This window comes from Theropithecus gelada, chromosome 4 (genome assembly GCF_003255815.1).
Source record: "Theropithecus gelada isolate Dixy chromosome 4, Tgel_1.0, whole genome shotgun sequence".
NCBI lineage: Eukaryota > Metazoa > Chordata > Mammalia > Primates > Cercopithecidae > Theropithecus > Theropithecus gelada.
The window spans coordinates 20,867,968-20,882,151 of NC_037671.1; the positions used below are offsets into that span (position 1 = coordinate 20,867,968).

At 42.7% G+C, this 14,184-nt stretch overlaps 1 protein-coding gene across 5 annotated transcripts in view; it reads right to left on the reverse strand.

Moving 5' to 3' along the window:
- The window catches only part of KIF13A (kinesin family member 13A), a 233,685-nt gene that overhangs the window by 52,620 nt on the left and 166,881 nt on the right, over positions 1-14,184 (reverse strand). For all 5 annotated transcript variants that reach the window (XM_025383020.1, XM_025383017.1, XM_025383019.1 and 2 more), the window contains exon 17: positions 7,346-7,559. In XM_025383020.1, the coding sequence (XP_025238805.1) occupies positions 7,346-7,559 (214 nt within the window). The remainder of the gene's footprint in view (positions 1-7,345; positions 7,560-14,184) is intronic.

A 14,184-nucleotide genomic window follows, 5' to 3' on the forward strand; every position in this document is an offset into this window, starting at 1 on the left:
GAGAGAAACCTGGAGTTAGGAGAACAAAGTATTTTTCATGACTTCTGCAGCTGGCAAAAGTCATGCTGTGGTAAGGTAGTTCTGCTGTAGCAGGAATTCTTTTTTTCAACTCTCTGCACAACATTACTTGCTGATAAAAAGTTTCTCTAATATCCCAAATTGGTCAAAATCATCTTATATGTTCTCTCAGCCCCATGCCTTTAGCATTCATAGCATTTGCCATAGTTAGAACTTTTCATTTTTACTAGTGTAATTATTTAATACCTGTCTCCTACTAGGCTGTTAAGTGCCGCGGGTCAGGGACCATGTCTTTTTTTGCTTGCACTACACTAGCTCCTGGCCAAGTGCACGACCCATTGTAGGATATTCAAAAAAGGCCCCCTGAATAAAGAAAAGAGTGCTTCTGGATTTCACATTTGAATCCGGGTTCAAAAGTCACTCCATCTAGCAATTGCTCTGCGCCATATATAACTTCTCTTTTCCACCATTTACACACTGCAGGAAACTCTTATATCATAGAAAAATAATGAGCTCAAAGCATCTAAATCTCTACTCCCCACTCGTCACCTTAGAAATGACAGAGGATACATGCTGCGAGGATGCTAATGTAAAGCAAACAGTTTCTTAAAACCGTATTACTAGCTGGGGGCAGTGGCTCACGGCTATAATCCCAATACTCTGGGAAGCCGAGGTGGGAGGATCACTTGAGGCCAGGAGTTCAAGACCAGTCTGGGCAACATAGCAAGACCTCATCTCTATTAAAAAAAAAAAAGAAAAATGGTGATACCATTTTTCTGGTCACCCACGCTTAGATTTGTTCAGTCAGTTCGGTCTCTTCTCTTTTCTACAACGTCCAAAAAGTAAGCCTATTGACTCCTCCTTTGAAGCATCTCCTAAGTCTCTCTGTGTTTTATCATATCCCTGGCTCAGAGCCCTCACACCTTCCCAATAATTTCACGGCACCCAGGCTCTTCTTGCTCCACTGCAAGGCAGTCCTTATCAAGCCCTGCCTTCCCCAGGCCAGTCCTCGGCTCAAGGCCTTGCAGGGCTCCTCTTCTCCCATAAAATAAATCCCAAACTCTGAGTCTGTAGCCTCCTACAACCCCTATCTAATACTTTTGAACTTAATTTTCCCTGCTCTTCCATTAAATCACCTTCTACACCAGTGGTCCCCAACCTTTTTGGCACCAGGGACTAGTTTCATGGAAGACAACTTTTCCATGGACCGAGGTTGGGGAAAGGGAGAGTTTTGGGATGACTCAAGTGCATTATATTTATTGTACACTTTATTTCTACTATTATATTGTAATAGATAATGAAATAATTATACAGCTCACCATAATGTAGAATCAGTGGGAGCCCCGAGCTTGTTTTCCTGCAACTAGACAGTTCCATCTGGGGGTGATGGTAGACAGTGACAGATCATCAGGCTCAATCAAGACTCTTATAAGGAACATGCAACCTAGATCTCTTACATATACAGTTCACAATAGGGTTTGTGTTCCTATGAGAATCTGATGCTACTGCTGATCTGACAGGAGGTGGAGCTCAGGCAGTAATGCAAGTGATGGGGAGCAGCTATAGACACAGATGAAGCTTCGCTTGCTGGCCCACTATTCACCCTCCTGTTGTGCAGCCTCGCTCCTAACAGGCCACGGACCTGTACCAGTTTGTGGTCCAGGGACTAGGGACCCCTGTTCTAGACTACACAAAACAGTTATTTTGCAGTCTCCCAAATACATCTTACTCTCTTCCATTGCTTTTCATCTGTTCATGCCAATCTGCCCATCCAAAATGTCCTCTACTTTCTCTCTGCTCGTCAAACTCTACCTCTCAAATGTGCTTGAAATCCTTCCTTCTCCCTGAAAATCCCTGTAGAAGACTCAATACATACAATATTTACTAAATACCTACCAGGTGATCACATCATTCTAGGCACTAGGGATACTTCAAAGGATTCCCTGTCCCTTGCAACTCATTTTCCAGGGTAGGAGATAGAAAACAAACAAATAACTATTAATATATAATCCTAATGTTTCCTATTGTTCAATGAAACTGTTCTTTAATTTACTATTACAATTTAATTTTTCCACAAGTTTATATCTTGTTTCATACTACATTCTAAGTGTACAAAGAGAATAAATGACATCTGTGGCTTTCTTTGTAATTCTCACCAGAATTAAATATACTTGATTCTCAAACCATCAATATTCATGTAGGTAAGAGTCCTTCATTATTTCACAACCCATCAACATTTACTTAGGTAAGAGTTCTAGCTTCTTATATAATCACATACAATTAATGACATCTTAATTTTATCCAGTGAAACCTGACAAAAATCAATAATGCAACTATTCTTATGTCTTTGAATGACATTCCCAAAATAGATCTTTATCTTCTTTTTTCCTTCTCTCTATCCTTTCTTTCCTTCTCTCTATCTCTTTCTTTCCTTCTCTCTATCTCTCTTTTTCTTGGAGATAGGGTCTCCCTATGTTGCCCAGGCTGGAGTGCAGTGGCTATTCAGAGGCGTGATCACAGTGCACTACAGTTTCAAACTCCTGGGCTCAAGTGATCCTCCTGCCTCAGCCTCTGGAGTAGCTGAGACTATAGGCCTGTGCCACTGTACCCGGCCTCTACATTTTTCTTTACTTTTCTTTCTTTTTTTTTTTTTTAAAGAATTTAAGCCCCAAAGAAAATCAATCTGGAATTAAGGGAAATGAAAAAAATATTATAAACTATTTAACTGAAAAACACTATGATTAAAAGCAAACCACTTTCTTTATCAGATACTTTTGTTCTTTAAAATGTAAATATTTTGACTTATTTTGGGTTCAGGGGTACATGTGCATGTTTGTTATATATAGGTAAACTCATGACTAAGGGGTTTGATGTATGGATTATTTCATTACCCTGGTAGTAAGCATAGTACTTGACAGTTTTTGTTTTCTTTCTTTCTTTTTTTCCTGAGCCTCTCCCTCCTCCTCCCACAGGCCCCAGTGTCTGTTGTTCCCCTCTTTCTATCCATCGGTTCCCATGATTTAGCTCTCACTTATTAGTGAGAACACGTGGTATCTGGTTTTCTGTTCCTGCATTCGTTTTCTAAGAATAATGGCTTCCAGTTCCATCCATGTTCCTGCAAAGGACATGATCTTGTTCTTTTTCATGGCTGTATAGTATTCCATGGTATACATGTACCACATTTTCTTTATCCAGTCTATTGTTGGACATTCAGGTTAATTCCATGTCTTTCCTACTGTGAACAGTGCTGCAATGAATATACATGTACATGTGTCTTTATGGTAGAACAACTTATATTTCTTTGGGTATATACCCAGCAGTGAGATGGCTGGGTGAAAAGATAGTTCTATTTTTAGCTCTCCGAAAAATTGCCACATTGCTTTCCACAATGGCTGAATTAATTTACACTCTCACCAACAGTGTATAAGGGTTCCCTTTTCTTTGCAACTTTGCCAGAATCTGTTATTTTTTGACTTTTTAAGAATAGCCATTCTGACTGGTGTGAGATGGTATCTCATTGTGGTTTTGATTTGCATTTCCCTAATCATTAGTGATAATTAACACTTTTTAATATGCTTTGTTGGCCACATGTATGTCTTCTTTTGAAGACACTTTTGCTTTTATCTTTTATATTGTTTAGTAAATAGAAAGGATATCAATGGGTACAATTATACCAGTTACCCTTAAACAGCTAGCTGTTGCTTGGCGTAAAGCCACCAGCTCATAGTAAATGTATAAAAGGCAGCTCTTCAGAAAAAGGACCATCTGATAACCTTTTTCTGTTTCTTCCAGGCACAATAAAGTATAACAAGTAACATAACACCTGGTGCAGTGGCTCATGCCTATAATCCCAGCACTTTGGGAGGCCGAGGCGGGTGGATCACCTGAAGTCAGGGGTTCGAGACCAGCCTGGCCAACATGGTGAAACCCTGTCTCTACTAAAAACACAAAATTAGCCAGGCGTGGTGGTGGGCACCTGTAATCCCAGCTACTCAGGAGGCTGAGGCAGGAGAATAGCTTGAACCTGGAAGGCGGAGGTTGCAGTGAGCAGAGATCATGCCATTGCACTCAAGCCTGGGTGACAAGAGCGAAACTCCATCTCAGAAAAAAGAGTAACAGAAGTATGATAAATCTTCCTATTTCAGTATACAGACAGATGAGTGGGTAGCTCCTGGGGAAAATATAATTGACTCCCTTCTCTTTATTTAACATTAACAAGTGCATGACTGTTGCAAGCCTTTCACTGCAGGGCAGGGTTCCCTTTTCTCCTCTTGGGAGTCACCTTCCCCGGGTGTGGCCTGTGTTCTGCATCTCATTGCTAGCGAGAGATGCAGTGTGTGTGTGTGAGTTACAGGAAGAGCTCTAGAGTCAGACTGCCACGGCTCTGATCCCATCGCCCAACTTACCAGCAAACTGACCATCTGGGTAAATCATTTTACCTCTCAGCCTCAGTTTCCTTAGGTGTAAAAGCAGTAGCAATTGTGAGGATTAGAGGAATACAGGAACAGCAATTAGTACCTGGCACATGGTATAAAATGGTCTATAGATATAAGGTGTTGCTGTGTTGCTTTTTTTTTTTTGGAGACACAGTCTTGCTTTGTCACCCAGGCTAGAGTGCAGTGGTGCGATCTCAGATCACTGCAATTCTGCCTCCTGGATTCAAGCAATTCTTCTGCCTCAACCTCCCAAGGAGCTGGGATTATAGGCGCCTGCCACCACACCCAGCCAATTTTTGTATTTTTAGTAGAGACAGGGTTTCACCATCTTGGCCAGGCTGGTCTTGAACTCCTGACCTCATGATCCACCCGCCTCAGCCTCCCAAACTGCTGGGATCACAGGCATGAGCCACTGCGCCTGGCCAGGTGCTGCTTTTATTACTACTATTAATTATTATCATAACACAGGTGTTACTGGGAGACTGCAGAGAGACCTGGGTTCAAACTCTGGTTTTTTCACTTACTAGATGGTTGATTAAGGCAGGATATTTAAACTGACTGCCTGACCTATAAGACAGGGATAATAGTTCCTATGGCAAACTGCTGCTGGGATGTTAATAAAATGCCTGGACTATGGCAATCACAACAGAAGTCTTCAATAACCTATTGTCCTTATTATGGCAGTCGTGATTATTATTATTACCATTTCCTCTACTGTAGGGTCCAGACCTACTGGGTCGGTGGATTTTTCTCCTCATGTGCGGAGATGAGAGATCGTAGAAATAAAGACACAAGACAAAGAGACAGAAGAAAAGACAGCTGGGCCCGGGGGGCCACTACCACCAAGACACGGAGACCGGTAGTGGCCCTGAATGCCTGGCTGTGCTGTTACTTATTGGATACAAGACAAGGGGGCAGGGTAAGGAGTGTGAGCCACCTCCAATGATAGGCAAGTTCACGCAAGTCACATGTCCACTGGACAGGGGGCCCTTCCCTGTTTGGCAGCCAAGGCAGAGAGAGAGAGAGGACAGCTTACGCCATTATTTCTTCCATGTATTTCAAATACTTTTAGTACTTTCACTAATTGTGTTACTGCTATCTAAAAGGCAGAGCCAGGTGTACAGGGTGGAACATGAAAGTAGACCAGGAGTGTGACCACTGAAGCACAGCATCACAGGGAGACGGTTAGGCCTCCGGATGGCTGCGGGCGGGTCTGACTGATGTCAGGCCTTCCACAAGAGGTGGTGGAGCAGAGTCTTCTCTAACTCTCCCGGGGAAAGGGAGACTCCTTTTCCCCGGTCTGCTAAGTAACGGGTGCCTTCCCCAGGCACTGACACTACCGCTAGACCAAGGCCGGCTAGGTAACGGGCGCCTTCCCAGGCACTGGCATTACCGCTAGACCAGGGAGCCCTCTAGTGGCCCTGTCTGGGCATAACAGAGGGCTCACACTCTTGTCTTCTGGTCACTTCTCACCTTGTCCCTTCAGCTCCTATCTCTGTATGGCCTCGTTTTTCCTAGGTTACAATTGTAGAACAAAGATTATTATAATGTTGGAATAAAGAGTAATGCTACAAACTAATGATTAATGACACATATATAATCATATCTATAATCTATTTCTAGTATAACTATTCTTATTCTATATATTTTATTACACTGGAACAGCTTGTGCCCTCGGTCTCTTGCCTTGGCACCTGAGTGGCTTGCTGCCCACACTCCACCACTCTCTCCTTTGAGAGTTCTGATATAAATATTTTAAAGTCATAAATCTTTTATTTTTAGTCAGGTTCTTTTTTTTTTTTTTTTTTTTTAGACAAAGTCTTACTCTTGTCACCCAGGCTGGAGTGCAATGGTGCAATCTTGGCTCACTGTAACCTTCCCTTCCTGGGTTCAAGTGATTCTCCTGCCTCAGCCTCCCGAGTAGCTGGGATTACAGGTGCTTGCCAGCATGCCCACCTAATTTTTATATTTTTAGTAGAGACAGGGTTTCACCATGTTGGCCAGGTTGGTCTTGAACTCCTGACCTCAGGCGATCCACCCACCTTGGCCTCCCAAAGTGTTGGGATTACGGGCGTGAGCCACCGCGCCCAGCCTGAGTCAGGTCAGGTTCTTTCTCTGTCACCCAGGCTGGAGTGTGGTGGCATGATCGCAGCTCACTGAAGCCTTGATCTCTGGGGCTCAAGTGACCCTCCTACCTCAGCCTCCCAGGGAGCTGAGATTATAGGCACGAGTCACCATGCCTGGCTAATTTTTTATTTTTTGTAGAGACAAGGTCTTGCTATGTTGCCCAGGCTGGTCTTAAACTCCTGGGCTCAAGCAATCCTCCCAGTGACCTTATAGGCATGCCCACCACACCTGGCTAATTTTTATTTTTTGTGGAGACAAGGTTTCACTATGTTGCCTAGGCTGGTTTCAAACTGCTGGGCTCAAGTGATCCTCCCGGCTCAGCCTCCCCAAAGTGCTAGGATTACAGGTGTGAGCCCTGCACCCAGCCATAAATCTTAAACTTTCACATTTAGTAGATTAATCACCACTGAAGTTGTATTTAAATAGATTCAAAAGCATACGAAATAAGAAAAAAATGCTTTTGTGTTAAAGAAATTATTCAAACTTTCTAAATTTCAATACATACCTGTATAACCCTTGCAACCTGGCACCATTTTTACTGAAGGGTAAAGGGTTGTGAGGGTAGGAGGGGTCTTTAACAGCTAACATTATAGTAAACATACTTAGGGTGGGCAATATCTGTGAAAGGAAAAGCTAATAGGCAGTAAGTCAGATATGGGATTAAGAGTTCTCTCATTGCCACGTTTGTCCCTGACATGTCTCACAAACCCCTCCCTCAAAGCCCCACGGCCTTGACTCTGGGCTGCCCGCATTGCAGTTCTTACCTCTCTTCTGCCCACTGGGTCACCTTCTGCTGTGCTGTCTGGCTGCTGTAGGCCAGGCGGTCAGGGCCGCTGCTCGGTGGCTGCCTGTCGGGGGAGAGCTGCTGGCGGAGTTGCTCCAGTTCCCGCTCATACATGAGCCGCTGCTCCTCCAGGGCACTTCTCTTTTCTTCTAGGTATTGCTTCTCCAGGACCTGAACCACGTTTTGAACTGGGTCTAGTGAGCCAAGAGACAAGGCAAGGTGTCTTAGTGGTGGCTAAAACAAGCATTCATCCCAAGCACTGCAGCCTCTGGGGGCTTCCTCTAGCAAAGAGTCTAGCCAGTTAACACACTTTATGTGAGAGGCCTGAGGGGCCACATCAGGGAAATCCTCTCAAATTCTTTGTTACTGACATTGCAGATAAATGCCCTTTGTATGTATACATTCTCCACATCCTCTATGTTGCTTTCTTCAATTTGATGAGCTCATCCTAACATTTAGATAAATCATTAATCTACCACCAAGAGATGGGGAAGAGAGGGGAATGTGATCTTATCCACTGGGAAGAAAAACTTCATGAAATCTAGGACCACTCCAAACACAGAAGCACATAAGATTTGATCTTTCTTTATGGTAATTCATTTCTATGTCCATTTAATATCAGTTTTGGTATATGACAAAGATTTATGACTTTCACCACAAATCTTATTACTCTTGAATTTCTCTAAGGTAGGAGGAAACTTATAGATCACAGCATATGTTTGAAAATATTGGTTAAGGATATGGTCTGGCAATTTCTCAGACTAGTATCTAAAAGGACAATTCACTTGCAAAAATAATAAAAACCTGTTTCTAACATCTCACATGTACAGATACAGAGCTCACCACCATGCACATGGGTGAATAGGTATAGATGTACTAACAGATCCTGCTCCAATGAGCTACCCTGATGGCTGTGGTGTAGGCAAATCCTAATGGGCTGGGCAGGACATCGACTTGGTAATGACCAGTAAGCCGGATACTGTGGAGAAAGACCAAGGCTCTGGCCACATGCACAAAAGGAGAAAGTTACCGACATCGCTAAGTGAGGACAGTGCAGGAAAGGAGAATATTAGACAATCTCTGTAGAACAAGAAAATCATCATCACAGTTAATATTTCCCAGAACTATATTACTGAGAAATGCATTCTCAGACCAGCCTGGGACATGATTTCCTCCTTGTACATTCACACATTTGCCTGCTATTCAGTGCCATTTATGCTGTATCCCCACACACTGGTACTCGGTTTAATTTCCAGAAAAGAAGCTGAAAATTAAAGTCACTCAGGAGGAATTTTTATATCACCTGATTGCTATTGACTGATTTTTCCAAGATACCCTATCAACTGGTAAAATACACAAGTAAATTGTACTAATTTTCTGTATTAGTAGTAAGAGAAAAAGATAACATGTTAGCTTCAAAAAATAAAGTTAAATAATTCAAAACAAAAAGAACCAATTTTTAAAAAATCACAAGAAAAGCTCAGTATAGGTGAGTTGTTTTAATACAAATGACAACCACAATGGCAACAATAACCCTACCAGCTCCTGGCTACATCTCAGGTAGAGGCTCTATCTGCATTGCATGCATCACCTCATGAAAGCTTTGCAACAAGCCTAAGTGTGGATACATCCTGATTTTAAAAATAAGGAAACTGGGGGTCATAAAGGCTAAATAGCTGATTTACATCATGTAGCTACAAAGTGACAGGGTCAGGTTTTGAACTCAGATAACTAATTGGCTGGGGTAGGACATTCACTTGATAATAAACTGATGTTGTATTCTTACCTCCAATGTTTTGCTTACAATTAGTATTTTGCAAAAGAGTGATACTTTTAAAAAAGATACTGTTTTATTGATATAAAATTCTAAAATTCAGCATTTTTTTCAAAGCAAAATAGTTTTCTTTGTAGAGTCCTGAAATGAGTCCCTAAAATATATCATTTAAAAAGCTGATGGAAAACAAACTGGGGGACGGGCATGTTGGCTCACGCCTGTAATCTCAGCACTTCGAGAGGCTGAGGTGGCCGATCACTTGAGGTCAGGGGTTCAAGATCTGCCTGGCCAACATGGTGAAACCCTGTCTCTACTAAAAACTAGCTGGGCTTGGTGGCATGTGCCTATAGTCCCAGCTACTTGGGAGGCTGAGGCAGGAGAATTGCTTGAACCCAGAGGCGGAGGTTGCAGTGAGCTGAGATCGTGCCATTGCACTCCAACCTGGGCAACAGAGTGAGACTCCATCCCCCGTCCACCAAAAAAATAAATAAATAAATAAATAAATAAAATAAAAATAAACTGGGGGGAAAAAACCCAAACCAAAAAAACAAACAAAAAATCTTATGCAAAGGTAGATCCTGGGTGGGTAAAACATTATCTATATAATAATAACCTATGTATTCCTAAGCATCAGAACTTCTGACAAAGTCCTATAACTTCTAAAAAAAATATGAGATTTATGGTAAAATTTTTTGAGGGCATCTGAAGACATTTTAAATGTAAGCTCTAGAGAAGAAAAGTTCTCTCAGAATTAAAAAAATATATATACACATATTTCTCAAACAGTATATAGGCTCTGGGCTTAAAAAAGAAAGGACAGGGTGCTACAGTACTTGCTGTCCATTTATATTTAGATAGAGCCCAACTGTCCTAACAGCGTTTATAAATCTTTTTCAGAGAAACTGGAAAACACATCATTTTATAAAATTGCATTACAGGGTTTTTGCTACGAGATTCTGAATAAGATACATAATCCACATTTCCATTGTTAGTCAGTAGTGCAGAAACACACATGATCCCAAATGACTGAGGCAGAGGGGATCTCACCCCAAGGTTCCATGCTGACACAGGCCACGTGAGTGAGGCTGTTTAAAACTGCACCAGCAGTTGTCATGATACAGCACTACCACTACTCACCGGGAGTGACGAGTGGCCACAGATCGAAGTGCAAATACAGAAGAGAGAGCAACTCAACGCATCCTTCCTCTGAGACTCCCACAGTAGTCTTGCAAGCCCCGTTCCCGGAACTCCCAGATCTGCCCTCATCACACACAGCTATGGTGGAGGTCTAGGGGCTGGGTTTTTGTTTCGCCTCTGATCCCTAACAGTAGTCTGGAAACACCTTTCTCACAGACATGTTTGATGACATTTTCTTTTCAGATCAATTAACCAGTTTCAAGTCTTTACTCCTACAAGCAGTATATTTTAAAACAGACCATCCAGATCAGCACGTTGATCTGATTCTATGTTGTGGCCCAGGACAGAAGCCAAAGATTATTTGGCCCTTTCTCAAAATACCAACCAAATATTGAGAGATTGTCCACAGGTTTATTTTTCCTATCACCTTCCTTCTCTTGAACAAACTGTTTTAAATACTGAGCCAGGTGCCCAAAGCCAAGATCTCAAAGAGGTAAGTATTTTAGGAAAAAAGAAAGGACCACATTTAGTTTGGGCATAGCACTTTCTCGTCCTCATTAGTGTTTTCTTTACTTAGTAGGTAACTATGCAATGAGCTCAAACCGACCCATCATCACAAGGATGGAAAGGAGAAAACGGCAGTGGTAGTGGCGCCGGTAGCGGGGTATTTATATGAGAAACAGAATTAGAATTAATCCACAAACAAAATGTCTAAAAAACTGAACTGAAGGGAAATAGATCTTTGGAGAAAAAAAGAACTATTTGATCCCAGATGGAACAAACTGGCACTATGTATGACCCTTTGTCAGCCCCTTAATTGTTCTTTATTTTTTAAATGTTTTATAGAGATGAAGTCTCACTATGTTGCCCAGGCTGGTCTCGAACTCCTGGCCTCAAGCAATCCTCCCACGTTGGCTTCCCAAAGTGCTGGGATTACAGGAGAGAGCCACTGCACTTGGCAAAGTTGCTCTTTCTTTAGAGCTGCCATTGACATTGAAAAAAGAGATGATTCTTATTTTGTCTGATTCCAATTTCAAACCCTTGTGAAGAAGGCATTATTGTCCACAAATACTAGGTTTCTTTTTACTTTTAATTCAAATGAACTGGGTTTTAGATCAGTATTTATTCTAGAAACTAAAAAATACATTATTCTTCCCTATTACTGGGATAATGTCGGTGAATATATATCTGCAAGTACTACTGACCTGAATTGCTTTGCTGTCAACAGCAATAAAGCCATCAATAACAGCAGTAATAACACCAATAATACTTTTCAGTGCCGTTGCAAGCATAGAGAAGAACAGCTGCTGTTAGAGTTGAACCAAAATCTGGGAGGCAAATGGAAGTGTGTGTATCTATGTGTTGGGGTGGGGTGTTCATAACTGAAAAGGAATATTCCTCAATGAAGAACACAGGGCACCTTCATCAGCCAGAAAACTCCAGCTTCTTCCCAATCATGTTAGTTAGATTTTTGCCAAAGCATGGAGCATGAGCATCAATCAGCAGCACTGCTAAAAACCAGCCAAGCTCCCTCATGCCAATGCCACTCAGTTAAAAACCTTTCTCCCAGTGTTTGTGGAGGACCTTCGTCTGAAACCACATGAGAGGGAAGAGGATCTTCAAATAAGACCACCAAGGGGATGACCACCAGGCAGACAGGCTTATTATCGGGAAGCCACCTAGCAGTAGAGGAGAATCACAGTGAACACCGTCCAGCCGCCAGCACGGCAGCACTTGCATCAGAGACTGTGTGTATGCCCCAAAGGGAAGCTCCACTGGAACTGGGTAAAGGATGGGGTAGGGGGAAACACGACTTCCTTTTTTTTTTTTTTGAGATGAAGTCTTGCTCTGTCACCCAGGCTGAAGTGCAATGGCGAAATCTCATCTCTAACTGCGGCCTCCACCTCCCAGGTTCAAGTGATGCTCCTGTCTCAGTCTCCTGAATAGCTGAGACTACAGGCACGCATCACCAAGCCTGGCTAAATTTTTGTATTTTTAAGACAGACTGGGATTCACCATGTTGGCTAGGCTGGTCTCGAACTCCTGACCTCAAGTGATCCATCCACTTCAGCCTCCCAAAGTGCTAGGATTATAAGTGTGAGCCACTGTGCCCGGCCATAAATATAACTTCTACATGGACAAAATCAACATTGGAGAGCAAGGCCTGATGTGGGATACAAAAGAATAACTCACGTTAACACTGTGCACCAGGCCACTGATGACTAATTGGTGTGGCTGAGAGGATCAGAGGAATTAACAAATGCTTACTAAATACTCATTGGTTATTGAAGGAGTTAATTTATATATAAGAAGGTAGTAATTGATTAAAATAAGAAACCTATGATCTGGGATGGCTAAATGGTGAAACCAATACCACCTGTAAACTCTGCAGTTAGCGACTAGAGATGTCTAGATTCTGTAATGTTAGCTGAAGCCATGAGCTCTCTCCAATGGGAGTTCTTCCACCTGGAGTTTAGAGTCTACATCCTACATCCTCCTGGACACCCTGTGTTCACTCAGGCGTCCAAAAGATCACTCACAGGAGGCTTGTCGTTCAGGCAGGTAGTCACATGACCCATTAATGTGATTCTGACGTCTCAATATCACTTTGGAATGTCTTTGGGATTCCTCCCAATTGGTGGGGAAGTGGCAGCGTGGAATGAAGCTTGATTTCTAGCTATGGTCCACCCTGCACTGCAGGGCCCAAAGCCCCAGTGGCTAATCTTAACACTCGACTCTGTTTAAAGACAGAAACTGCCAAACTTTTCTCATAAAGTTGTTTATTTCCCACTTTTTTCTTTGTGGTTTTATCCTTTTTTTCTTTTTTCATTTCCCTTGGCAGACAGAGTTTTGCTCTTGTGGCCCAGGCTGGAGTGCAATGGTGCGATCTCGGCTCACTGCAACCTCTGCCTCCCAGGTTCAAGCGATTCTCCTGCCACAGCCTCCTGGATAGCTAGGATTATGGGCACCTGCCACCATGCTTGGCTAATTTTTTTTTTTTTTAATCTTTTTTTTGTATTTTTAGTAGAGACGGGTTTCACCATGTTGGCCAGGCTGGTCTTGAACTCCTGACCTCAGGTAAGCCACTTGCCTCAACCTCCCAAAGTGCTGGGATTATAGGCAAGAGCCACCGTGCCTGGCCTCTATACTCTTTATATAAATACATTACACTTGTTTTTCACAGTCTGGCTTTTTCTCTGTCTCTCTCTCTCTCTCCACTCCCACCCCTGCCTCCTTCCTCCCTCCCTCCCTTTTTCCTTCCTTTCCTTTCTTTTTTTGAAACAGACTCTTGCTTTGTTGCTCAGGCTGGAGTATAGTGGTGTGAACTCAGCTCACTGCAACCTCCGCCTCTCAGGTTCAAGTGGTTCTCGTGCTTCGGCCTCCTGAGTAGCTAGGATTTCAGGCATGCACCACCACGCCTGGCTAATTTTTGTGTTTTTAGTAGAGACGGGGTTTCTCCATGTTAGCCAGGCTGGTCTCGAACTCCTGGCCTCAAGTAATCTGCCTACTTCAGCCTCCCAAAGTGCTGGGATTACAGGTGCGCACCACTATGCCTGGCAAATTTCTGTATTTTTAGTTGAGATGGGGTTTCACTATGTTGCCCAGGCTCGTCTTCAAGTCCTGGCCTCAAGCGATCTGCCCGTCTTGGCCTCTTAAAGTGCTGGGATTACAGATGTGAGCCACCATGCCTGGCCTTTAATTTATATATATATATATATATATATATATAATTTTTTTTTTTTTGATAAGGAGTCTCATTTTGTCACCCAGGCTGGAGTGCAGTGATGCGATCTTGGCTCAACCTCTGCCTCCTTGGTTCAAGCGATTCTCCTGCCTCAGCCTTCCCAGTAGCTGTGATTACAGCCATGTGCCACTATGCCTGGCTAACTTTTGTATTTTCTGTAGAT